Source organism: Diprion similis, chromosome 11, assembly GCF_021155765.1.
Source record: "Diprion similis isolate iyDipSimi1 chromosome 11, iyDipSimi1.1, whole genome shotgun sequence".
In the NCBI taxonomy this organism is placed as follows: Eukaryota; Metazoa; Arthropoda; class Insecta; order Hymenoptera; family Diprionidae; genus Diprion; species Diprion similis.
In genome coordinates, this window is record NC_060115.1 from 6,917,365 (window position 1) to 6,944,543 (window position 27,179).

The 27,179-nt window shown below is 38.1% G+C and overlaps 3 protein-coding genes and 1 long non-coding RNA gene across 6 annotated transcripts; 2 read left to right on the forward strand and 2 right to left on the reverse strand.

Moving 5' to 3' along the window:
• Window positions 1-346: 346 nt before the first annotated feature.
• LOC124412149 (probable 39S ribosomal protein L23, mitochondrial) lies at window positions 347-1,262 on the forward strand. The gene is made up of 3 exons (XM_046891802.1): window positions 347-507; window positions 600-879; window positions 1,034-1,262. The coding sequence occupies exons 1-3, from the start codon at window positions 494-496 to the stop codon at window positions 1,196-1,198; spliced, it is 459 nt and encodes a 152-aa protein (XP_046747758.1). The 5' UTR covers window positions 347-493; the 3' UTR covers window positions 1,199-1,262.
• Window positions 1,263-2,213: 951 nt separating this feature from the next.
• LOC124412391 lies at window positions 2,214-2,945 on the reverse strand. The gene is made up of 3 exons (XR_006929791.1): window positions 2,824-2,945; window positions 2,470-2,702; window positions 2,214-2,322 (listed from the first exon to the last, which is right to left on the reverse strand). It is a non-coding gene; the product is annotated as an uncharacterized LOC124412391 (long non-coding RNA).
• Window positions 2,946-2,956: 11 nt separating this feature from the next.
• On the forward strand, window positions 2,957-6,181 carry LOC124412390 (polyglutamylase complex subunit TTLL1). 3 transcript variants are annotated; one of them, XM_046892224.1, is made up of 9 exons: window positions 2,957-3,083; window positions 4,191-4,322; window positions 4,423-4,488; window positions 4,626-4,804; window positions 4,909-5,095; window positions 5,184-5,385; window positions 5,497-5,727; window positions 5,805-5,914; window positions 5,998-6,181. In XM_046892224.1, the coding sequence occupies exons 2-9, from the start codon at window positions 4,216-4,218 to the stop codon at window positions 6,131-6,133; spliced, it is 1,218 nt and encodes a 405-aa protein (XP_046748180.1). In that variant the 5' UTR covers window positions 2,957-3,083; window positions 4,191-4,215; the 3' UTR covers window positions 6,134-6,181. The 3 variants fall into 3 exon arrangements, with proteins under 3 accessions (XP_046748180.1, XP_046748179.1, XP_046748182.1); XM_046892223.1 differs by lacking the exon at window positions 2,957-3,083 and adding an exon at window positions 3,908-4,059; XM_046892226.1 differs by lacking the exon at window positions 2,957-3,083 and adding an exon at window positions 3,908-4,059 and having other exon boundaries at window positions 4,605-4,804; window positions 5,805-6,129.
• Window positions 6,182-8,289: 2,108 nt separating this feature from the next.
• On the reverse strand, window positions 8,290-25,096 carry LOC124412256 (low-density lipoprotein receptor-related protein 6). Its single transcript, XM_046891988.1, has 6 exons — window positions 24,961-25,096; window positions 11,826-13,782; window positions 11,398-11,682; window positions 10,781-11,313; window positions 9,622-10,704; window positions 8,290-9,314 (listed from the first exon to the last, which is right to left on the reverse strand). Exons 1-6 carry the CDS (start codon window positions 25,025-25,027, stop codon window positions 8,431-8,433), a joined length of 4,809 nt encoding a protein of 1,602 aa, XP_046747944.1. The 5' UTR covers window positions 25,028-25,096; the 3' UTR covers window positions 8,290-8,430.
• Between the last annotated feature and the right edge of the window lie 2,083 nt (window positions 25,097-27,179).

The following is a 27,179-nucleotide window of genomic DNA, read 5'->3' on the forward strand; positions in this document are numbered from 1 at the left end:
TAAGTCCGTGGTCTGAAGTCAAGCTGGATGTCTGCATCGGCGCAAGGCCTACAGAATCATAGATATTATAGATAGAGTAGGGAAACCAGCGGAATAAACAAGTTGCGATTGACGAGAGAAAGAGAGAGAGAGAGCGAGAGCGGGAGTAAGAGAGCTGTACCAATACGTCGTAGTAAAAGATTCGTTGCGCATGCGCTAGAAGACAAGAATAATTACCCGATGCTCTCTCTCTCTCTTTCGTTTCACAAGGTATTTCCACTTGCAGAGGCGTCATGTCTTAACCTATTCACAGATTATCACTGATCTCACTGTTTTAGGTATATCGGTGCACCTCCTCTATCTGTAAATATCCCTATGCTCAGGATAAAATCTCCCGTATAAACCCGTGGTATAAACTCGTCACGACACAAGTAAATACTGGTGCCGGCGTTAACCTAAAAGCGAATTTGTATCGTATAAAATTCTACCCTATTATTATTAGTACCACCGCACTATGTCGACAAGATGGTGAGTCAGCCATTCATAATTCTGTATGTTGGTTGATACGATAACATCTCATTGCGGTAATAGTGATGATCAAAACAAGTATGATTTTCCAGGTATCCGATCTATCAGAAGGGCAACCCTCAGCTGAGGATATTTCTCCCCAATTTCTGGATGAAACTAGTCGCACCTGATACGCGGCAGCCCGAATGTGTGGTTCAATTTCATTGTTCAATGGAAATGACGAAGGCCGACATTAAAAACTACTTGACAAAAATTTATAATATCGATGTCGTCACAGTTAGAACAAGAATTGCCTTGGGTCGATTTATCAGGGAACCGCAGAAAAAATACATCATGAAATTAGATGACGTCAAAGTTGCCTACGTTACCCTGGTATTTATTCCAAAAAAGCTCTATACAGTCATGATAATATTCGTTCTCATTTCTTCAAATTTTACACTTACCTAGTTTTCATCAGCACTTTTTAAAATTCTGTACAATTTACCAACTAGGTGAACAATTTTTAAACTCTAGTCTCATTCCACAGCCAAAGGACCAACAGTTCACTTTCCCAGACTTATTTCCCAAAGAAAAGAAAGATGCAACTAAAACTGATGCTGATAAAGCATTGGAAGACATGAAAAATTCGTTTAAGAATTACTTAGAGAAAAACAAGGAGAGGCCTGGTATACCCAGTTGGTACACAATTTAACTAGTCACAGTATATTCATATTGTATATAGAAATCATGAATAATAAAGATACGTTTTCAAATCATTCAAATTTGTCACATTCATTTGTACGAAAGTACGAAATTGAAATAAAAACAGAGTAAAGGCGTTTCCACATATCAATGTCAGTCATCCCTACCCCCATCACCCATCAATAACATACGTACTAAAGGTATTAGTTCCTCGATCAGTTCATAAGTAAAATTTTAGAAAAATTATCAAAACGAAGCCATTACAGCATCAATACTTTTGGAAAAATCACTTTATGTATTACTGTACATAGATACCTCTTATTCTAAGTAATATGAGTTTTGTCAAATGCTGTAAATAAATGGCAGGTAGCAAGAACAATATTCTCAGAAACACTCATTTTTAGGCACAGCCAGATATGTCAAAAATATTGTCTGAAAACTTGGAAACTAAATAAGTAATGTAATAAAAAAATCAGCTTCAAGGTTCAAAAACTCCTGTCTCCATAGCAGCAGATTTTTGTAAATTTCGATTCATATTTTTTGCATTATATTATTTTTGATGCACTCTACTGAAGAAGACCATATCTTGAATCATATATTATTGTGACCGAAATCAACATGTAATTTATTACATGATTTATCTTGTAAATTCGAAAAAAATAGTTAAAATAATCACATAGTGAATCACAAAAACGCGATTCATCAGATATACTAAATCAAAAATCCTATAATTAACTGTATATCATTTTAGATCTAGTATTTTGGATGATTCGTGCTTTTGTAATTTATTACTTGATTTTCTTTGTATTTTCTTCAAATTTATAAGATAAATCATGTAATAAATTACACGCTAATTTCAGTCACAAAATCTTATGATTTATCACATGAACTTTGCTAACATTTGACAATCGACTTATCAAATAATTACATACTATATAATACTAAATCGTAAGTACTGTAAAGCTCGGTGTTACTTTGAGAAAATAATGACGTCAAACATAAATATACCCAGCATATTTTTTCACATCTTTGGTTTGTTATAAGTACGAGGCAATAGTTTTCTTAAAACTCCATAATCATATATCCATATGCACGGCACCGAGGGCATTCTGACATATCAATAAGAAAGATTGTCTGAAAGGAGTAAACAAACGAAACGATTAGTAGATTGCAAACTAATACATAGTTGTAGTCAACAAAGATGATTATCCTGTTTCTGAAATAATTGCAAAATCATTCACTCGCTATGGAGATAATTTAATAAAAATATTATCTACGCACCTGAGGATGTTTTGGACAGCTGTACCTAACTCTTCCCCAGCCAAGAAAGCCACAGACCTCGCAGAGGAGGTAACAATGGGACCTGTGACATAGACATTCGCCTGCTGGCAAATTTGAACGGGCTATTCCTCGTCCCCGTCCAATGTGCCTTATGATATCTGCGCCATAATGCGTCCACTGCACACCTCTGGCCTCGCCTCTGGCAGGACTAGCCGAGGGTGACATTTTACTGTCTATAGGCAAAGACAAAAAATTCCAAACCGATTACTTTTATCCTGATAGTACTTTTCAACCAAAGATTCCCTCAAATACGTACGTACTACTGAAGCAAAAGCGATGAAAAATACGACTTACCATGCGAATGAACACGTGCGGAATTAATTTTGGTGTGATGACCGTTGACCGTTGTGTTGAGTGAAATGTCCGTTTACGGATTAGCCGGTATATCTTATTTGTCACTGGACGTTTGTTCTTTTGTTAACAGAGTTTGAAAAGGTAGATTACTATTGGTCCAGAATTGTAAAAAAAAAACATCGCGATGAAGGGTCAATTCGTGAAAACTGTTCAGAAAACGGACGACTGCACTTGAAATTATATATACTTTCAAAATTAAGGTTTGTTTTTTAATTGTCTTTGCAATTATCACCTTATTAATTCGTTAGATTTATTCTCACTTGTAATAATGCACAATTTACTCTTCGAAGCTACGACCCACGTGTGTCGTCTAACGAAATTTCAAACATGAGGCAAGGATTTTCGATCATTAGCCAACTTCAAAGCTATCCCCCTATCGACGCAACGATCGACGACTCTTGGGTTGATTCATATTCTCTGCTCTGCTGACGCGATTGGTCGGATTTCGCGCGCTTTTAAGGTGCCCTGCGTCCTCATGTTTCTTCATGTATCGAAGTCCACGTATCTCAAATGCAAAAAAGGGATTCGAAATCGCAATAATAAATTCTTATAATTCGTGCCATTTCTTTATTTCTGCGTCAAGGGAAAATACTTTGGAGTATTTTTTTTCAGGATTCTGTATAGAATGGGGCTGTTGAGCCCTTTTTTGCGTTCGAAATACGTGGACTTCGATATTTGAAAATATGTACGACAACGTCGAACTCGACTGGGGCACCCCGTTAATTACTATACAGAAATATACGATATTTTTTTGTATGAGCTAAATAAATTATTATTTGTATGGATAATAAAATAGTCGAATCGAATCACAATACCATCAGGAATACCGGAACTGCAGATTTCGTGTTTTATACGTACATACAACATTATAATGCCGGATTACCAATATCATGCATTTTTCGCGCGGCGCGTTAATTTATTCATACAAGTGTTCCCATCATTATGAGTTTTGAGAACTTATTTAGTTATATTCAATCAAAAATTTTGCACGACTGAATAACATATTGATCGCGGACTTTTTTTAATCACTTTTCGAAGTAATATTATTATCTTTCCTTTACCACGGGTTCCCTGGTAATTGATCAAACATCGTCCCGCACATTCGTCAACAATGGCGAACTTGGTTGCCGATAACAAACGGGCTGCCGCGAACAATTTGTCCACTATTTATGGCAGGTGAAAAAGAACGCAATTATTGAGACCGAATTTTTAAAGCCTTATTTACATACACAATATACTTTACTCGTTCACTTTAAGAACACTGGTGAATCTAATGATCTGATGAAAGAGAATGATTTCATTCACAGAGTGCCAACAATTGGAACGGACAAGATGAGGGTGACATTCTGTACGGATATGGACAAGTCCGTTATAGTTTACAACTTTGAAAAAAGAGGCTGGACTCAAGTTGGTCCAGAAGACGATTGGAATTTTTACTGGTAAAAAAAATCGATGAAGTTACAAAAATAAATAAGCATTTACAATGATGATAGCTGCATCAATTCGACTATTCTTAAACGTGAAATTAAATATTTTCAGGGCTGTCACCCAATCATGCCGAACTATTTTTAGCGTCGAAACTGGCTACAGAATGAGTGATAATCAGTAAGTTAAATTAGACTTGAATTATAAATAAATATATGCTATAGTCGGACAGTTGACTAAATTCTAGAAATATTTTGAATGAGTTACGTTTCAAATCCAGAATAAACAGAAAGTAGTATTTTATTTTATATTTTCAGAACCATCAACCACTTTCCCAATCACTACGAATTAACACGCAAAGATTTACTAGTTAAAAATATAAAAAGATACCGAAAAGACTTGGAAAGAGAAGGAAGCCTACTTGCTGAAAGAGGAGATGGCCCAGGAAAATATCTTCACCTTGATTTTATACCAGTTACATTTGTACTACCAGCAGGTATTGATAACAATCTGAAAAAGAGGAGAATTTATGTTTAGAAACATGCTGCGTTTTCTGAGTAGTCTTATATAATTATTAATGGAGACACATTTCACAAATAGATTATAATATGTTTGTGGAGGAATATCGCAAGTCTCCGCAAAGTACTTGGATAATGAAACCATGTGGTAAATCACAAGGGGCTGGAATATTCCTTATAAACAAATTGAGTAAATTAAAGCGATGGTCCCGTGAAGCTAGAAATCCATTCAACCCCAACCTTACTAAAGAATCATACGTTATTTCCAGGTATTGAGCCAGGTATTGAGAATAAAAGTCCAGATTCTTTTTCTTTTTCAAACTGTGTTACTCATGAAATTACATGTGCATTGATCAGGTACATCGACAATCCTCTCTTAATTGGGGGGAAGAAATTCGATCTTCGGTTGTATGTGCTAATCACTTCATTCCGACCCCTAAAGGCATATCTTTTCAAGCTTGGATTCTGTCGGTTTTGTACAGTCAAATACGATACGAGTATTCAAGAACTTGACAATATGTATGTGCATCTGACAAACGTCTCTGTACAAAAACATGGGGTGAGTTTAAGGCTTCTTACAAGCGCTAGAATACATAAATATAGAACGCGCATATGATAAAATAACGATCACAGCACCTGTTGGAACTAATATCATGTGAATTTCATTTAGGATGAATACAATAGCTTACACGGAGGGAAAATGAGTGTACAAAACTTGAGATTATACTTAGAAAGTACTCGAGGAAAGGCTGTAACAGAGAAACTTTTTGCTAATATTTCTTGGTGTATCGTACACTCTTTGAAAGCCGTTGCTCCGGTAATGGCAAACGATCGACACTGCTTTGAGTGCTATGGCTATGATATTATCATTGACAATAAGCTAAAGCCATGGTTAATAGAGGTCAGTCGACGAAAAAATTAATAGCTTTTAACACCATGATATATGAATTAGACATTCTCAATTCTTCGATTATTCAGGTCAACGCATCCCCGTCTTTAACTTCGACTACAGTGAACGATCGGATTCTAAAATATAAATTGATAGATAATATTATATCAGTAGTTGTCCCTCCTGATGGTGTACCTGAGTAAGTAATTTTGCCCATTAAATTCAGTATCAAGTCAATTGACGTATCACAGACTAGATAATTTTTTAATATATTCACGATAGCGTCAGATGGAATAAGTGTCCGTCACCTGAAGCTATGGGAAATTTTGAGTTACTGCTAGATGAAGAATTAGCAGCCCAAGACGAGAGGGACAATCCTACAGCAAAATTTCGAATTCAATCAAACAAATGGAAATAAAGTGTGACTTACATAATTGGGTCAGGCTGCAAAATAGCTGTAGCTGGGCCTCACCCTTTACTGTTTCGGATAATAAAGTCGATATTCATATTGTCGTCATTATTATTACTGAATCTATTTGTAACATACTTAGTTAAATAGTATTGCCACTAATGTGACAAATGTTGGACGGAAAATTAATAACAAAAACATTTTAGATATACTTAACGAGTTATTGAATTGATTCATAATTCTGATTCTGGTTCTACACTTAGGATGAATGCTAATAATAATTATCAATACTATGATTTAAAATACATTAACAAAATTTTTATTCATTATCGTTATATTCTTACAAATATTTTAGTTATAATGTGATGCTGTGACGGCAAACATACAAAATATAGGTAATAATTTCAGTCTTGAATACTAAACGAGAATGAAAATTTGATCAGAAATCATCTTAAAATAGTACCGGTGGAATTATAGAATTAAAAGATTCCTTAAACAATCGTATTAAATTTTTTCGAAGTCTTGCGATTTTCGAATCAACTTAACTCAATGTTACAGAAGTTTCAATAAAATGTATATACATATATGGCACAGTTTTATGAATTTTAATTAAGTCACAGGAACAATCTCACGTTCAAGTTTGTGCATCACTACCTTCATAAAAATTAACATTTCAATTTTGGGTATCACTACTCTTGCACGATTTATAAAATGACCTTTGAAAAAAACGAGTGATGTTCAAGAATTAGTTTCATTGATCGGAACTAAACAATTTCTAATAATGTACGAAAATATATAATGATACAAGTAACTAAATTTCAGAAGTATCAGTGTTACGTAAATCACAATTTGTCCATATAAGTTTACAATCACGTATATTCTCGAATAATGCTGGTGACAGTAAAACGTTAGCTGCAAAAACACTAAGATGAAGGAAAAATTTTGGTTCTGGCTGGAATAGCTGCCCAATTATTTCTTTGGATATGTTTTCGTGAACCATGTTCAAGATTTCTTTTCTTGAATAAGTTTCTTCGAAAACTCAGAACAATGCGTAAAAGACCAAGAACTTTCTTGAAAAGGTGACGTTATATGTCATTAAACACGAATATTGTAGAATTAATTGCGTTGATTATACATGTGTTTATGTATATTGTCAGCCTTGACTGCGAATGCAACAAGACTGCGCAAGGCAAACTCGTGAAACATAGTCACTTGTTAAAAAAACAGATCATATTGTCAGACAAAGGAAACCAACCGACAAATGCTGATGAATTTAAAGGATTTCAAAGTTTTATAGGCATCGTTATATTATTTAGTCTTCTAACATGATTGTGTAATAGAAAATTCGAATACCCCATAAAGATGTATCCAATTCAGCCTTTGGTTCTATGCTGCGAAGGTAAGGAACATAGAATACGGATGTATTCCTATGGTAATGATATCCTGGATTATGAACCCAACTAAAGTATGGATTAATATTGTATATCACAATAAACGGAGTATAGTAAAAAATGACGGATTAGATTTACACAAGGACGACAGCCTTGTCATGTCCGCGTCATGTAGGCTGATTTTGGTTGTAACTTAAGTTAGTTTATGAAGTAATTTACAATTATTTATGCGCTTTAGAAGTAACCTTATATATCTACAGTCTCACACGCGCATTCGTTAGCTTGCACTTGTACAATATTTACAATGGCCACTATGAACTATGTGTACAGTGTACATACTGCTGTACAAAAAAAATCCTGTACACAATTAGACCATATCGTATCTACCAGGCACAATGGTATTCGCTTTGTACAGGTGGGTAAGTTATCTATATGTATATTTATGTATATTTGCACTTTATGAATTAATTACACTAAATTCTGTACGTACAAATTTTGCATTTACTGATGTCATAATTCACACCCCGGCGACGGGAGTGATACAACTCAAAAATTGGCATTTTTGAGTTGAGATCATATTTCAATTTGCAGAGTTCGAATCTATAAGCTTGAAAAGTGATATTTCTGTAGTTTAAAAATTATCCATCACAGAATAACAAAACAACAGGTAACTTCCATGAGCATGCAATGCTTTTACTCACAGTCATTTGCTTTCACTGAAAAATTACTATTTTTGAGTTGTGTCATTCCCTTTACCAGAGTGCGAATTATCACTCTTAAAAGCAAAGCCTGTCTCATGGTTTAAGTAAAGCTCGAATCAGGAGTTAAATTCAGTCAAATAGCTGTAATTACCCTTTGTCAAATCTGGACATCTACACCCTGTGTAAATGCAGTATCATAAAATTACGTCTTTACTCAAGGTACCGGAGACGGCGGTGGAGGTAACGGACTAAAATAGGTTGAAGACCTAGAACTAGGTGAAGGTGGACAGCTCATAGCAGCATCACTATGGCTGTAAGATCGCGGCGTAGGAGGAGGTGGAAATGGTTCACTTTCATACCTATACCGCGCAGGGTAATTGCTGTCTGATTCATCGCAGACGTCAGTGCTGCACGGGGTCGGAGGCGGCGGTTGATTAATTTGTCTATAATGGCGATAAGGTCTGTACCTAGACGCATTACTACTAGAACATCTTGTCGAGTTAGCTGTAGTAGCCGGACTAGGTGGAGGGTTTAACGTCTCCTGAGGGTAACTGCCAGCTGAGCTGCCTCTCGTAGAACTCGATGCGCCAGTTATATGACTACGATCATAGCTTGAGCCAATGCTACTTCCGTTCAAATTAGACAATCTGACAGTCTCCATAACAGGCTTAAGATCTTTTCTTCCATTCTTCTGGATAGGCATTGATTTTATGTTAACTCTCCCATGTTTAGGAGAGAGTGGCTCACCCGCTGAATCGTGTAAAATGTCTGGCAGGCCTGCGTTGTTACGTTTTCTTCTACAACAGCAATAACTCACGCCTGCCAATATGACTATAACTATCACTAATGGACCGGCAACTATATATATACTGTGCCCAGATTCTAATGGTAACGCAGCATCCTGCTTAGGATTATCTGCTGCACAAGCTGGTGATGTTTCATCGCTACTGTCCGCACAGTCATCCCAACCATTGCAAAGGTTTGATCTTGATATGCAGACCCTTGTTGTTGTGCACTGGAATTCTCCAGGTTGACAACAGTGGTCTTCATCGAGGCCATCGACACATTGCACTGTACCGTCACAAACCCAGGACATATCTGAAATTTATTACAAGTTCAAGCAGTACTGGCTTAGTTAATTGGTATGTTAATAGTATTTACTTGTTTAATGGAGTATCAAACCCGCAAGTATTTAAAGAGTTCGAATATTGCTTGTAAAATTCCTTAGCATTGGTAGTATCAGTGGAAAAAGTTCGTCTGTATACCTCTAATTGTAAGACGTTAAAATGAAAGAACGATTCTGATAATCGAAAGACAGAGAATTGAAATTGTATTACAATTTATTTGTAACTGCGCATCTAAAATTTACACAGGAGCACGTTGCAAATCTATGTTTGACTCTTACCGATGCAGTGTCCGTTTTGACATTTGAATTGATCTTGCCTACATGCTGGACACCCTAGTTCGTCACTACCATCAGGGCAATCACTTTGACCGTCGCAACGCCAAGTGGCTGGTATGCAGTCTTTAGCAACAGCTGAGCATGTAAAGTGTTCGGCACCACAAGCTGGAGTTGCTCTGCAAGTTCGACCGTCATCCGAAAGTACAAGTGATTGGGGACAAGAACATCTAGATGATGAAATTCCAGTACAAAAATGAGAACAACCCCCGTGATCATTGAGCGGGCTGCAAACGTGTGATTCCATTACTTTATCATCTGGAGTTCTTACAGAAACCAGGTCAATAATGTGATGACGATTGGGTAAAGTTTTTCTTCCTGCTCCTGATGTCTTGTTGACTCTTTCTATCAACTGTCCTTCTCTATCTAACCAGTATAGATAGTCAAATAAAATCGATATGTGTGTTACACTGGTGTGTCCGGTAGAAACCAGGACTCTCTTATTCCTGCCAAACAGATCTGCAAACTCGATTTGTCTTCCATGAGTCCAATAAATAAGATCAGAGATAGGATCAACTGTTATGCTCGTAGAACTTTCCAAGTTAGATGCAATGACTACTCGCTCTTTGCCATCCATCAAACTCTGCATGATTTTTACGTCACCACTAATATCTGTCCAGAAAAGCAGCCTTTTTTCAGGATGTACTGCAATACTTCTCGGCTTCTCACCGAGACCCTTCACCACAACTCCCAGCATCGATCCATTGTCTAGCCTGGTGACGTTGATAGCGTCATTTATTGAGCAAGACCAGAATAACAATCTTCCCAAAGGATCTAAGGCTAGATCGAAAGGATGTCCTGAACTACCAGGAATCACTACCGCCACGTGTAGCTTATTCTCGAGTGTCTTCTTGATCGATTGCATACGACTGTCTATCCAAAAGACATGCCGTGTGATGGGATCAAATTCTATGGCACGAACATTTTTTAATCCTTGAACTCTCAGTACAATATCTGGACAGTCGTTAGTGTCAGGTAAAAGGCGACCAATAACATTGCGAAGACTGTAAATCATGAACGTCTTGGGAGCTGTAAAAATTTTTTAAATATTTGTTAACTAATTTGTGACTCAAAAACTTCAATTTGGTGATAGATTTGAACTCACCCATGCAAGTTTTGTTGTCGGGTGCCAAGCTGTAGTGAGTCGGACAAGCACATTTGTAAGTGGTTGATGGTTTTCCTCCAATTCCTGGCAGAGCTATGCATAAATGACTGCAATATCCGTTCTTTTCGGCACATGGATTCCAACCGGACTGTCTCGATGCATGAAAGACTAATAAATCTGTAACGGATTCTAATCGACTATGAATTTTTGTTCTATTTGCGCCATTCGTCTTGTTGGCTCTTTCAATATCACCTGTATTCCAATCTGTCCAATAAATATAGTCTAGATACTGAGTAACACTAAATGGATAGACTATATTCTGAGTGATGATTGATTTTCTCTTTTTGGTCTGTAAATCGTAGCTGTCCACTGCAGGGATGGAAAGATCTGCCCAGTATAAACGACGCTCCAAATGATCAATCGTCAAACCGTGAGCTTGACCAATGTGAGATAATATCACTGTTCTTCGTGAACCATCGAGTCCAGCTCTTTCTATACTACCAACGCCTTGCTCTGCCGTCCAATACATGTGTCTGAAAAATTGATTAATTTTTTTACAATTAGTTAACAGTATAACAAATCCGTGGCATCAAAAACTAATATAAAATATTCATTACCCTCTTCCTGGATCCAAGGCCAGACATCTAGGTTTGCTAAGGTCTTGCCATATCAAGACACGTCTGCTATATCGATTCCAATGTACAACTTCTATTCTCTGGGTCCCCGTATCGCTCCAGTATAAATTGTGGGATATCCAATCGACCGCCAAGCTTTCAGGTGTTTCTAATCCCAAGTCAACAACCCTCTCCATTTCTGAACCGTTCATGAATGCCCGAGTTATTGCTTTTACCTTGACGTCAGTCCAATAAATTCGATTGTCACTCATGTCAAAGTCTAAGGCGCTGAAAAGCAAGGGACCGTTAATTTATTCTGATAATACTTTTGACATCATCCTGATTTACTAAAATGCAATGAGAAAGGTCCAAAAATAAATTGAAAGTCCTGATACTTTTCACAGGGTTCATGACACGGAAATTTCAATTACCTTGCATCTTTAACCCCAGTTACAGGTATGATATTATCATTATTAGCATTCTCAATACTGATCCGTCCGATATTTTCTTTTCTTGAGAATAAGAGAAATGCGTCAGGTACAACGCACGTTCGTTTATCCTTGGTTAATTCATACCCAATTTGGCATGCGCAAACGTAATTATCACCAGGCCTGTTCAAGCACAAGTGACTACAGCCGCCGTTGTTTATTGCGCATGGATTGGTCCCCTTAACTATTCCTAAATGTACGGCTTTCAATCCCATGACGTCAGGCATTTGATCCACAATGACCTCTCGATCGGCACCAGTCAATTTATGAGCTCTATCTATACTCCTTCTTTGCCAATCCGTCCAGTATAGATAATCTCCTAAAAGGCTTAATCCGAACATATGGGGTAAATTATCAGTGATGACTTCTCTTCGATCGGTACCATCCATGTTACACACTTCTATTTTATCAGTCTTTGCATCACACCAGTATATTTTCTTTCTCTCTAAATCAATCGCAATACCATTGGGCCAAACAATATCTTTAGTAATGAGTAAAATTCTATCGCTACCATCCAAGCTGCTACGTTCAATCTTTGGTTTCTTTTCGTTCCAGTCTGTCCAAAACATCCAACCCAATTCTGGTGCTAATGCTATGGCCCTTGGTTCGATAAGATCTTCGTTTATCAACACTGTTCTACTCGTGCCATTCAAACGAGCTACTTCTATTCGATCAGTCCCTGTATCTGTCCAGTACAAATTTCTAGCTACCCAGTCAATAGCGATACCGCCAGGATTTTTAACTTCTGTTGTGACAATATCCTCCTGTTCAGTACCGTTCAGATTCGTTCTTCGAATACCACGGGCCTCCTCGTCAGTCCAATAGAGCAATTCTTCAACTGGGTCAAAGTCTATGGCAATCGCATGTTTGATACCGGTTAAAGGAAGCGGAAACCCCGTGTAGTCTGGCGAATCAAGCGACAGCCGGCATATCTCAGTTCTCTGTACAATAAGAAGAAGTTCCTCGGGACCATCAGCGCAGGTATTGTTATCAATGAGCTTAACGCCAGTTGGACAGGCACACGTATATCCTGGTGGTTTTGGACTAAGCAGACACAAGTGGGAACAATTTCCGTTGTTGTGTCTGCACGGATTATCGCCGTAAGGTTGCCTCCTTTGATCCCAAACTTCTATAGCACCCGGTATGTATTCACCGTGAAACAATTCTCTGGGGTGATTTTGCCCCTGAATATCGTACGAATGAATACACCAGGTATGCCAGTCGGTCCAGTACAACTTCTGATCGAAATAAGTGATGGCAAAGGGATAATCCAATTCCTGGCTGACGACTTTTCTTCTGTTCTTACCGTGATAATCCATAACAGCAATGAACTTCAACCTTCCATCTGACCAGTATACCAATTCTGCCTCGTAATCGATGGTCAAACCATTTGGCCAGAATATATCCTCCGAGACGATCACTTCGCGAGTATTAGGATCACCGTTCATAGCTGCAGTTTCGATCTTGGGTACGTCACCCCAATCCGTCCAAAATAGTATACTTCTCATAGGAACGACGGCAATCGCACGAGGTTGATAAATCTCCGTCCAAAAAAGTACTTTCCTGTGCAATCCGTCGATACTCGTAACTTCTACATGTTTTTTTTCACCATCCGTCCAGTAAAGTTTACCGGTGTACCAATCGCAGGCCAAACCCTCGGGCGATATCATGCTTGAATTTACCACGGTAAATTTCTCCCCTGTATATGTGCTGTTGGAATTAACGCACTGTATCACTTCCAGACCACTGTCGGACCAGCAAACCAGATTTCGTTCGTAGTAAAAGTCCAAAGCTGCGCTCTCCTGCGAAAGATCCTTGACGAGAATCGATACTTTGTTGGAGCGGGAGACGTTTGCCACCCTGATATCCTTGTAGGTAACGAAAAGGAGTGATGGTGATGCTGAAACAGAGAAGAAAGAAAAATGCGTCATTATTGATATAGAAATTCCAGTTTCATTTTCAACGATTGAAGGAAAAGTATTTCCGGTCTAGCTCAAAAAGCTCCGAGCGCATACTTGGTATAATAAGGTGTAACGGTAAGCTGCAGTGGCTGTTGATACAAGCCTCTGGACGTGAAGCGTGAATTTTCGTTTGTAGAGGTGAGAAACTTTCGCTTTGACCAGCTAACAAGCGGAGTCTCTCTCTTTACCTCATTATGCACTCTAACACATTATTATTCTCTCTGGCGCTGTTACCTCGAGGGTAGGCCCTCTCAAAGCCGGGGCTGTTATGAGGACATTTTACCCGCTTCAAAGTCTATCTATAAGCTGCTGATCTGCACGAGCTGAGTTTCAGCTCTGCAATAAGAAATTTATAACTATGATAACTCCGTCATTAAAGGACCTCTAATAAAACGTATCGGAAATTGGATTACGGTAAAATTGGCCCGAATTCGGAAATGTTGTACATTTCGATCTCCTGAACAAAAGTGTCTACGGGTAGGAAGCGAAAAAATCCCTCATAAAAGCTACAGCGGCCCAAGAACGGCTAAATCCCGTATTTGGTTCTTCGTAACTGTACAACACGTACGAAATTAGGCCACGTACACCGTAAACCATTTTCCCATAAGATTTGTGAGGGGTCCTTTGATCGTATACATATATGATAATTCTTCCAACTATGCCGCAGAGATAAGAGACAAAAGAGGACTTTATAGTGGAGTGAACTGCATAGTTATGCAACATAAAGTTCATTAACACAAGCATCGGCTAATCATTAATCAAATTCAAATTTACGTGAAATGTAAATCAGCTTGTACCCCGGCTATGAAATTCTCATTGCCTCCCCCTTCCCCCCTAGCAGCTGAATCCACTCATTTAAATTGCCTTTCATCTTCCATTCCGTTATAGAGGAAGCGATGAATATATTATCACTCTATATAGTGGAATTGCCACAAAGGAGATGAAAAAGTTTATGAAGTAAGACATTCATTCAGCAACTTTGTCCTCATCAGATATCGAACCATGGATACGTTCGCAATGAAGGTTTGTTGTTACAATAAAATCTAACTTGACGCGACGCGACAATTTTTCTATCTGTCCGAACCATGGAGTATTACACGTAAACATCTCGTCTGTTCGTTGACTCCAGAAGAGGATGAATAATAGCTAGCTCTGCACACGGAGAGCTCAATGTACGTGAATGCAGGCTTCGAGTCCGCTGCAGCAGGACGATAGATACCGGGATAATTGTATTTCCGTGGGTACGTAGCGTTCCAAGAATGAACGTTTACTCAAGAGGCTCAATTACTCGGTTGCGCTAAACCTTAAAAAGGAACCTAAACTACCCGCGACTTCTGCACAGCACAATTTTTGGCAAAGTTAAGCCCGGCCTTCGTTAGTTCGGTCGTACGGCACTCGAGAATAACTAGCTAGTGATTATCCACTTTACCGGTTAACGTTCAACTTGGCGTGCAGTTGATGAACTCAGTTTTTGTGTGTCTAATCAATGAAGAAATTACGATGTAGGAATGGACGAGTCAATGATACATCACTGCAGAGAAAACTCGAAACATTCTTCAATCTATACCCTCATTTGAGGTTCAAATTTCGACGTTACAGATATGAATTCGAGATTTGAAACAGTGTAAATTGAGACGTGTAATTTCTGTGTACACTAAGCAACGTATGGCAACGTAATCGCTTTCTTCGTCTTCTTTCGCTCTTATACTCGGAGTGTTCTGTGTTCCTTTTTCCTACATTCTTTATTTCTCTCTTTGTTTCTTTAATGGTCTGGTCGTTATAACAGTAGGAAGAAGTATCACCGGATGTATCCATATGTTTGATACATGGAATAGAAGAAGAAGAAGAAGAAGAAGAAGGGCCAAGGAATACGATCTTCAAGTACCGTTTTTCAAACCAGTGGTGATCATGGATGACTCTGTTTGCAACGACAAGACTGCGTCGAAGGATGCTCAATTATAATTGCAATAATCGCAATCATTCGCAATATCTATAACTCCATACAATCATAAAAATCAATTATCTGCAGAAAATTTGAAAGCGTGAAACGAGTATGAGGCTAACGCTCGTTTATCGATGATATAATAAATTACCAACGAGCTGCAGCAACAAAGATTGAATGCATTGTTTGGCGTGAAGCGACGCGGTGAAGGTATTATAGTCATGCCATGCCTGCCTATATGATTAAGCGAAGACAACCGGACGTGACGAAGTGTCGACAAAATAAACGTTTCATCTCCAGTCGGGCACACGTATGTATAAATCAATTCACACTGCTACGTTATATTGAAACGAGTGGTGGTGTATACTGCAGACTGATTAACCGTGACATATCTGAAGCGCGAGATGAAGCAGGTGCCTAATGGGCATAATAATAATCAGGATACGCGACCGTGCATTCTCACTTATAATCAGCAACGAGACAAATTGCAGCGTAAATCCTGATTCGAGATAATTCAATTGACCTCGTTAGTTAATTCAACTTTACAACCGTAAAACGCATGGAATATAGGTATATGAATTTGTTTCTCACAACAAGTTAAATATACACATCAAATTTTTAATACCAATTCGCGATTGCAGAAGAAATTCGATTAAGTGTCGACTGTTTTTTTTTTTTGTTTTTTTTTTTTAAAGAGTTATAAATCAAGAGACCCCTGATTTACACTTCAGTATTTTGCGCACAGTGTGACGGGAAGAAAGGAGACGCAACGAAAACGAGAATGAACATCTATGCTAAGAATGCAGAACTTGTTTCTTTGAATTCCTAGGCTCCTCACATACACGGTGTATATGGGAAAGTATATAGGGCATTCTGTGCCAAATGGTAGAGTCTCCAATCCCCTGACCATTTTCTATTTACTCTGTTTATTTTGCCAACGTTGGTCCGCGGGTGAACAACGCATTAAAAATTTTGTTAAAATTTGTTTTGTTTCCTCACACCCACCTCAAGTATATGATTGAAAAATATACATCCGTTACGCATATGGTTTGTCAAGCATCTTCTACAGTCCGTCAAATTTTTTTTAGAGCTACGGTCGCACTAGCCTCACAGCATCTGTTCCTGTTTCACGATTCTCCCCCTCGAGCTCCGCCCCTTTTCACTCCGCTTTTTTCCCACCCCCAAAGGCTAACTGCAGTAGGAACCACAATGATTTATACGAGCCAGTAGAGGGCATAGATGCTCCCCTGAGGTTAAACATGGCACAGAAAGGCACAGCGTAGCCAGGGTACAGCGAACCTGTTCGGTTCCGTTGGGACTTAAGGCCCGAATCCCATAGAACCAGGTTTTAATATTATAGGCCTGCACCTATAACGTCATAGACCCAAACAAGCCCAACCCAACCTGAAATGTCGAAGATATCGAGTGTATTATGTAGGTACAGAATTCCCACCTGCTCTCACTTTTAAAATGAAATAGGAAATCTTTGCGTGTATATACATCGTTCTCGTTATATATACAGGAGTCTTTCCATTTCAAACGGGACAGCTTTTCAACCTCGATCTTAGCGTTTTAGCTATATTTTTTTCAACGGTTTCTATGGAACAAAGCAATTCGAAATTTTTTTTTTCATTTCCATCGCTATATCAAAATTTGGAAATCGTCATAATAGAATGGATCGTCAGTATGACCACGAAGTAGTTTTCGTTTAGTCGCACGTAGTTTTTTTCGAAACGAGATTGTAGTGCAGCTGTTTCTCTTTGTTAATCCCCTTTAGTGAAAAGTTAGTTCGATCTATCGACGCCCATTGTTTCTACATCACGATATCTATCAATTCGGCTTCAAACAACGCTCCCAGCTGATTCACTAAATCTTCCGTTCCTGTGCGACTTGAACATTGCCTCAAGCGAAAATCGGTGAACGGTGGATTACACATCGTTCGCGCCAAACAATCTTTGTAATTATTTATTGGGGGAGATGTGTTGGCTGTCCCGTCTGACATGTTTTGAGGCAATTTCTGCTTATTAATGGGAGAATCTCCCGATGTACGTAGGTCCTCGTTGTAGTCCTCGTAGTTCGCCCAACTACATGAGCATTATAACCACAGGGTGGCGACACAATAACAGCCATAGAGGGAATGACCGAGATTGGGTCTCTTTTTGCAAAACTATAATTTGAAGTACACGAGGACGACAGATAACGTCAAAATGAATGGTAGAATAGACTATTGCAAAAAACCTTGGAAATTTATCGCTTGCCGATTTTTCACAACCATATATAACATTTTCAGTTCTATAATAACAAGCATTGCAATGAAGTCATTGTAGCGTACGGAAAAATGAACCAACCTTGTAAAACGTGAAAATAATTGGTAGCATTTTGTTACGCACGGGTCGAGCGTACGCTGTCGTCGCGAGCCGTTGCTTATAAATAAATCGTTTCAACATAGTTTCCATGGAAGTTCCATTCCACAACTTTACAGTTTTGTAAAGAATCCATCAAAGAATACGCTCATATTTATTTCGGAATTTTCAAGTGACGTTCTCACGTTGAAAAACATGTTTGAATAATACATTTAATTATAACAAATGGAACGATTCGTTACTACAGGATTCAGTCAACATATAATAATAGTGTGATTCAACAGCCGTAAAGTGAGTTTCGGATGAAGTCTCAAGGATAATTAGAACCAAAGATATGACAATTTGAAGTGAATTTATTTCATGAATTTATTGCATCCACCCGGTTAAAAATAATCACAGCAAAATCGGAATCATCAATGTAAATGTTTGATTTATTTTATATCGTTTGACGTGGATTGACTCACTCACAGGCGAATTCTCTACTGCCGAGGATAGATATGATTCGTTTCAGATGTATAAAAATGAGGCAAGTTTACAATAAAACTAAAACTAAAACTAAAATTAAAACTGAAACTAAAACCGTGATTTATTTCATAACAAATACCGATCCAGGCACAATTATGACGGTCTAAACAGTACCGAGAGCGAAGAGGGGGGATCAATCGCTTCGCGTTAACGAAGGCAAAGCGTGTGGATCGAATCAAAGGTTCACGCGGTGATTGATTCGGTCTTCTTATACCTACGAGGTACGGAACAAGGTGCTGCGAAGACGAAGGAATTCGCGATGCCATGCCGTGGCACGAGCGAGCATTATAATCATAGGCAGCAGCTGCCTGCCTGTATGGAGACGACGCTGTTCGCCTTCGAGAGGAACTCCACACAGAAACTCGAGAGAGGAGAGCCACCAGCCACCAGCCACCAGCCACCAGCCAGTAGTCATCCTTGCGAGCACGCCCTCCACGTCTTGTTAGCGACGACTGGCCATGGCATCCAGCAGCATCGTCAGACCCACGCTGGGGGCCTCAGCCTTTCTTCCAACTGCAAACCCAGAGACCAGAACTCGTTCGTTCGTTCGTTCGTTGGTTGGTTGGTTGGTCCGTTCAAGCTGTTCTCCGGGCATTCTTCGTTTCCACAGAGTTCATTTGAATATTGTTCGTAGCACGTGAGAAAAAAAAAAGGATAAAGGGGGGAAAAAAATGAAAAATAATACCATACCAATGAAAAAAAAAAAAAAAAAAAGAAAAAGATAAGAAAGGGGACAATAAACCGGAAAATAAAGAAAACTGTCAACGCTCGTTTCGTTGACGGGGTAGCACAAAAAATTCTACGGTATCCGCGAGAAGGATAGGTAGTTCAGAGTGAGAAAGACACGATGAAAAATTTTTCATTTCGGAGATGAATTACGGATTGAAGAAAGAATATTGTGACCGTTTTTATTCGCCTTCTTTTGTTTCATTCCGTTTTTTTCACCCCGTTTTATATCTCTTGCTATAGTCTGCAGTATTAATACATCCCTTTGAGTCATGATGTTAAGTATTCCTTACCACCTATTTTATATCCATTTTTTTTGTATATTTAGAGAACTTTTCAACAAGTTTCTCATCGGTTCTTTGCTACTTCTGTATAATAATAGTATAGTATGATATAATATATGGTATTAGGGTGGTCTTTATTTCGGGTGCTGACGAATTTTCACCTCTCATCCCCCAAATCAACTTCAAATAATTATAAAACAATTCCCTAATTTTTTTAGATTTTTACCTCAACTCTAAGATGGTCCGCTTTGTGGTCGAAGTTTCTTATGGAAATAACATGGGAAAAACTTTTTTTTCTCGGTATATATATATATCTTATTGTAAAAGTAATAATTTGAAAAAAAAATTTTGCAACGAAAACCCCTGCATGGCATAGTTTTTTGACCGTATTCAATAAAACTTGAAATATTTGTCCACCATCTTAGATTAAAAAAATTTGATTTCAGATCCGTAATCAACGACCCCAAAAACCATAGAATACTACCTTTTTATCAAAGTTGGCTCAGCACAATAATGTCTGACTCAAAGGGATGTAGTACATATATATATCGATATATAGGAATATATATATGATATCGACTCGCGAACGGTCTCGGCCGATGTATATAAAAGCAATTTTCGTGCAACGGGGCACAGGTTCGTCTTCAAAGGGTTGAGAGCAGCCGTCCCTCGGTCTTTCGCAATCTTGGTCGCCGTCTTGCACCCTGCACGTCCCAACCCCCGTTAACTATAAAGGAGTTCGCCTTTCAGAAGGGAGCAATTTTCTTATGTATGTATGACTAGCGCTGCGAGAAGAGAGAAATATAGAAAGAAAGTGAAAGTGAAATATTCACGACATCGAAAATCGCATCGAAAGTCGTGAAAAGACCATGAAGAGAAAAATCGGTACTATAAACTATCGAAGATGAAATTCGTAAAACATTATTTTCCGTTTCTTTTTTCACCTTCCTTAACTTAGGGGCAACTACATACGTACTATAGCGTCATTTTTGCCTTCTGCATGTTTTTTTTTTTTTTTATTTTTTTTTTTCAACATCCAACGAAAGATGAAATACGCGATAGGAAAAAAAACTTGGCGAGAAAAGATAGGGACGAGAAGGACTTTAAATACGACTGTAATATACATATAATGAGTCTAGACCTCCCGCGAACGAAATTTAAGGGCTTCGACCAGCGTTTTACGATCTTGGTATACATAAAAAGAGGAGGCCTCGTCTTCCCGCCGTCTTCTTTTCCTCCTCCGCCGAGTTTTTATTGGCAATTATCAGTAACGAAATTCATTCTTTTTCTTTTTCTCTCTCTCTCTCTCTCTCTGCCTCCTTGCAGCAATATTCCGAATCGTCAAAAGCGTTGGCATACATTAAAATATATAATAAGCGCTCTATTTCCCTCTCACTCTGGAGTCTACAGCATAAAAGATTACAAACGTCGATACCTGTACGTTCGCCCCTCGGTTATAATCATCGCTCAGTCGCGAATCAATGTCACGACACATCTGCAACCTGTGCAACGATATACCTACAGGTAATAAAGAGCTGATGATCAGTAAATTGTTCGCAGGTTGATATTTACGCGAGGAAGGATCTCCCGATGCGAATCATCCACGTGTCTTTCCACACCTTTCGGTATGACGTAATAAACCGACGTATCGGAGGAACAAGATGCTTGATCTCAAAATGCGACCGAAATTCCACACGCTGTTTCAAATAAGCTTCTAGTATTTTTTTCCGAAATCAATTCGCCGACTTAACGGTACGCTAGATATTTATTCAAAACTGCAGTGATTATTCGAATCTATGCAATAATTTCACGTCAATGTGAGAAAGAAATATAGTAAGAAAGAAATGATTAAATATATTTCTGCCTGACAATTGGCATGAAATAAGAAATAATTCAGGGTACAAAACGATTAGAAATGTGCAATAAATGACCGAAATTTCAAGAAGGACACTCTGATGCACAAAAAATATTTTTATAGATTTCAATTGAAAGAAAATAAAACTGCGTGTTTGTTGGAACGCGCAAGCTCCTTTCAAGTTATTACATATAACTACAAGAAATTCAAAATATCGTAGGTTCAAATCATTATACAGTTGTACTAGCTTATATTATGCAAGTTTTTCGAATTAATATCAAGCGCCAACCCAATTTCATGAAAATAAACATACATTTGATTAATCGTATTTTTCGGTGCGTGTACATTGAACATACGCATAAATTACAAACAGTGGTAACGAAGTGCTGCGGTACGCTAACCCGTCATCTTGTTCGGCAAAGAAAGAAGAACAGGAGCGACGAGAAAAGATGAACAAACCGTGCAAAAAATATGAGACGCTTATTCACGAATATTATGACATGTAATACGCAATTATCGGAGTATCTCTTCTCCGCATAAATACGCTCTTCGTCGCTGATCAATTTAATACTTCACACGAAGAACTAGTATTTCATAAAATTTCCTCAAGATTAATAAAGTTTTAGACAAGTAGAATATAATATATGAGCACGTGGTGCGCGGTTAATTTAGCGGGTAAACGTAGCGAATTTATGTGCATTATGCATAAGTATAGGAGGAACAACGGAGCAAGCATGGGATGCAGTGCAATGCCGCAGACTCGGCCTATATCTTGTCGATCTGGAGTAAACAATGCTTTGAAGTTACCGCTGGCCAATCAGAATTCGTCGGTATAACTTGGTAGGTTTGTGGCGCGTCACGAGAGAAGACCTTATTTCGCCTTTGCATCTGCTTCATCCAGCCTCCTCTTAGCATCGACTAACCATAGTATAAGTACAATGCAATGTTATACGTGCAGATATATATATATACACATATATAGTCCGATTTACTAAATATTTGCGATATATGTACGTAGACAGATTCAACGCATCAGCAGCAGCAGCGAATATTCATGCGAGGAGATGATTATCGTAAAAAAAATTTTGAAGGTGTGAATTATTCGGATCGGACAAGTCGTGGCGCCGCTGGATCATTGGGTTTACAGATATTCGCAGGTTTTTATCGAGGAACGTTCATCCGGGGCCTGAAGACAAGCGCGGCGGCACATCAGATGCCGGTCTGTTGATCGTCTCGTTGGTGCCTTCTTCGTCTCTCGCGTTATCTCAAGCACTTCCAAGATCCAAGACTGCATAATACAAGCTGTGTTGTATATATTTCGGTGCCCTTTGTAGAATCGCCGGTTGTAAAAAACGAGCGAATGAGAGAGATATTATTTAAAGCCAACGCCTAGAGACGGGAAAACGAAGTGGGAAAACGGCGAGCCGATCCAAAATAAAAGAAAGGACGAATCGGATGTGATGAAAATAAAATTATTGCGCGGATGTAATCAGCCAATGAGAATTTATAAGACATATGATATATTTATACATATAAAACTTCATCCTCGAATTTATCTCTTTGTTCGTTCATCATGTCTATAAAATGTGTCTGCAACACGGACTCCAAAGCAAAGATGATGATAACACTTGTACGCACACGTGAATATCGTACTATGGTAATAATTAATATGTATGTGATGAAACGGTGATGACCAGTAGTCTTACAATTAAATCGAGTTCGCGCCTTCGTGTGCATGCGTAGTATAATCAAGGGTCTCGCAGAGCTACCAGAGATAAGTACCATATATAGGTACACTATAGGGTAACCATAGCATCATCGTGCACGACTCACAGGGCATGTATTTTTTCAAGCTATAAATAAATTCAAGAAAGCAAATATTCAACTCGCGTAATTTATCGACTACTGTTTAGGCTGCGGGTTAGTTATTTCTGTAACTACTGTAGGTACAAGTCACACACAAGAAGAAGCAACGGTAGCTGTACATATACATACATAGGTACATGTAAAATACGCATCCCTCTTCGCGTACAAGGATCAAACAAGTTTAGGTCCACCGTATAGGCCCAAAAGAGTTTGAGCAAGGATCTCATCTGACGAACCGAGGCGATTCTGGTGAATGTTTAAGCGGTTTCTCACTTGCGGTACAAAAGCGTGGTAAGTATACAATTTTTTTTTTTGTTTTTCATTCCCCAGAAACACATCCTGCAACTACAAATTGCTATACATGCGGTAAAATTGGTTAACTCGTGTAAAGAGGTGATCGAGGCACGTCGTCTCGTATCCTAGCAAGGCGATTGCCTTCACGGTTGAATCCTGACGCCACGAGATACGGTCGGACCCGAGCACCTGGAAACCTTATTTATATTGTAGCTTGTTAGAAGAGGGTGGATAGGGGGGGGAGGGGGTCTACATTCCTGAGGTTGGGTCCGTTCGGTGCGGTATATACATACGTACGAGGCGACGGGCCCCGAGATAGAATTATTATGTTTTTAGCCGCGGGGCTCCTGCCAACTTTAGTTACGTGGGTACAACAAGCCCAAGAACTCGTGCAACGAAATAGTAGACGAAATACGGATCGCGCTCGTCCTTTTTATTTTTTATTCTTTTCTTCTTGTTTTTTTTTTTTTTTAAGATAAAAATTCGACGGATAGTATTATTAAGATTGAGAATATAACATTATCCTTGACCCGCAATTGATTGATGTGCATGAATTACCGTTTCTTCTTCTTTTCTTTTGAGTCTATCTTGTTTTTTACTTTTTATCCTCCGCGTCAAGAGGGGGGAACGTTGTTCCTGGAGAGACGCAGGAGCCGTCGAGCGATATGCTGCTGTGAGACATCCATACAATCATACATACACTCATACATACACAAATACACTCATCCGAGGAGCAGATAAATGGGCACTTGTTTTCTTACGGGTCCAACGCTCTCTCACTCCCCAGCGGGAGTCTGGACCAGCCTTTAGAGCGCATCCGAAACCTAACCTCAACTTTTATCCGAAGTTTAATCTGTTTTATTTCTATATTTATCCACGCTGGGTTCTAACAAAACAAGAGTAATATGATAAATATGAAGGAGAGGAAAGAAACATCGTCTCATTAGCTAGCCTAAGAAAAGAAACCGTCTGTAATCAGACCGATAGTTATTAAGATCCATGAACAAACGTCAGGATTGTGAGAAAATTAATAATATTTCTGATAGCCTATAAACATGCTACTTGAAAGTCACGAGAAGAGGGGTTGGGAATATCGGCGTCCGAATCAACGTTAGAAATTTGAGAAATATAATACATGATGGATTTTCGCTGATACAGATTTAATTGTAAAAATTGATTTTAAACAACGAGCGTATAGGTAGTCGGTGTAAAGTATAATACCGAAACAAATTCAGTGTAAATATTTAAATATAAAAACTCACCATCACAATAGGCAATGCTGCACAAAATGCAAGCAGCCAGGATGCACCAAAGACTCGTCCTAGTCATCCTAGGTCCTGGCTGTACCCTTTATCATGTACATGCCTCCCAGCGTTTCTCCGTACACCCTTCACTGTTTAGTCACTACACGCACAACAGTGGCAGCAACACTACCAACAACAACAACAACAACAACACTAACAACAATAATAAACTGATCAGCATTCAACTCCCACTACCGATTAACAGAATACACGACATTACAAACCGACACCGACTATACGCGCGCAGCATACGCGGGTTGAATGAAACAAACGGCCGCATTCGCCGCTAGAAGTAACGCGAAAACTGCTGGAAGGGGAGCGGGGGGTTGAGGGGGGGAGGGGGGGGGGCGCTTGTGACTTGTGAAGATGGCTCGCGTGGGCGGGATATTTGAATCAAGTTATCTAGTAGTTTGATTCACACCTGTACGAATTTTCTAATTGCATGGGATAAATGCATAGACTTATCTTTAAGTCTATGGGTAAATGCATGTACTGGTGGTAGACAATTTTTAAACATATTTTTTTGTTTCACCTTCTATTAGAATTTAGTATATTTTCTTCAGTCAACGGTTTACACTTCCATAAGCATAAAACTTCTTACTTTATCCAAATTTGTCACTGTTTTAAAGCATGTTTGAAACCACGAATTTTTTCACACTAGGTACTAGATACTTTGTTTTTTTACTTTATATTTATACTTTCGTGACGCAGTTGTGATTTTAATGAGTGAGCTGATAATTAATTTCTGTAATATATGTATGTATACTAGCTGCGTGAAGCATTGGTTTAATAGTGCCCGAACACTGAACCTGTTTTTCATAGTGGCAGTCTGCTAACACATTGACCCTACATATAACATATAAAAATTTGTGATACGTGTGTAGATAAGTCTTTTATTTATTTTTTATCATATATATTTATACATACGTGTATGTATATATATATGTATATATAATTGTTTCGTTTAAAATACATTGAAATATACAAATTTCCATCGCAATAAATACGCAATTATAATTTTTCTTTTTGCAATAAAAAGTAGTGCAAATCCAGACTTATAATTTTCCATAGGTATATTTTGTGTCATTCGTAATAACAATATAATATGTATAGTAATAATAATTATTATGATTATAATATAATAATTATATTATAGAAATACAAAATAAAAACGTATAATATATATATATATGTATATACATATGTATGTGTGTGTGTGTGTGTGTGTATATTAGGGTGGTCCTTTTTTTATATCAGCTTAATAGCATCACTTTTATTAGACTTATATATGAAGGAACAATAATTCAAAATTTTTAAAATTTTCACGATTTGTTTCTATCATTATAAACAACAACTCTGTCAAGTTTTAAATCAGTCCGTTAATTTATACCAAAGTCACACAAAACGAAATAACTGCTTATAGAAATTACACATATTTTATATTTAAAACTTTCGGAGTTTACATTTTACATGTAAACTTTTTTATACACATTTTTTTGTTAATGATTTGGAACAGACCTGGGGGGCGTCCCAGTGAAAATTTTTCCAACGCCCAAATAGGGAACACCCTAAAATATATAAATGAACTGATGTGTGTGTGTGTGTATGTGTGTGTGTAAATTTTACGTTCAAAATGTAATAAGTAAAGAGATCTAGGATGGACAAGATGAAATACTGAAGTGTAAAGTTGGCGCATGAGGATTTTTGTTTTAGCTACAGTATATTATAGATAATAGATATCATCCTGTATTGATAACTCGTTTACGTGAGAAACGGAAATTGATATTTTTACTAACATTATCAAATATTAGGCTTAAAATAAAAGGTCGTTCGATCCAATTTCTTAGAGATCAATTATGTATTTTTAAAAAATTGTGTTCAGAAGTGATTTTTTCTTTCTTTCTTTTTATGCACAAGCTATCGGCACATTTTGTAGATGTTGGATTGGCGTACTCAGATGTTACAGATCAACTTATTTAGACTAAGGACCGTAACTCATTACAACGAGCTAATCAATACGATATATTACATAATTAGTTAATTTAGTGTCTATTAATTAACAAGTATAATTATATTAAATATAAATAACTCTGGCATGACAAGTACTACTACACACTAGGACCTCGCGCACCACAGAGCGATCGTTCTGCTACTTTGGCATATTTTTTTGGACCATT

Bases quoted from the DNA above. Each gene is read 5' to 3' on its own strand.
- LOC124412149 (XM_046891802.1), top strand. The intron at 880-1,033 runs GTATTTATTCCA...CTCATTCCACAG, and splicing joins AAGTTGCCTACGTTACCCTG to CCAAAGGACCAACAGTTCAC.
- LOC124412390 (XM_046892223.1), top strand. From the start codon at position 3,995: ATGGCGAACTTGGTTGCCGATAACAAACGGGCTGCCGCGAACAATTTG. The intron at 5,728-5,804 runs GTCAGTCGACGA...TCGATTATTCAG, and splicing joins TAAAGCCATGGTTAATAGAG to GTCAACGCATCCCCGTCTTT. The intron at 5,915-5,997 runs GTAAGTAATTTT...TATTCACGATAG, and splicing joins CCTCCTGATGGTGTACCTGA to CGTCAGATGGAATAAGTGTC.
- LOC124412256 (XM_046891988.1), bottom strand. From the start codon at position 25,027: ATGACTAGGACGAGTCTTTGGTGCATCCTGGCTGCTTGCATTTTGTGC. The intron at 11,683-11,825 runs GTAATTGAAATT...CTTGCTTTTCAG, and splicing joins ACTGGGGTTAAAGATGCAAG to CGCCTTAGACTTTGACATGA. The intron at 11,314-11,397 runs GTAATGAATATT...TCAATTTTTCAG, and splicing joins GCCTTGGATCCAGGAAGAGG to ACACATGTATTGGACGGCAG.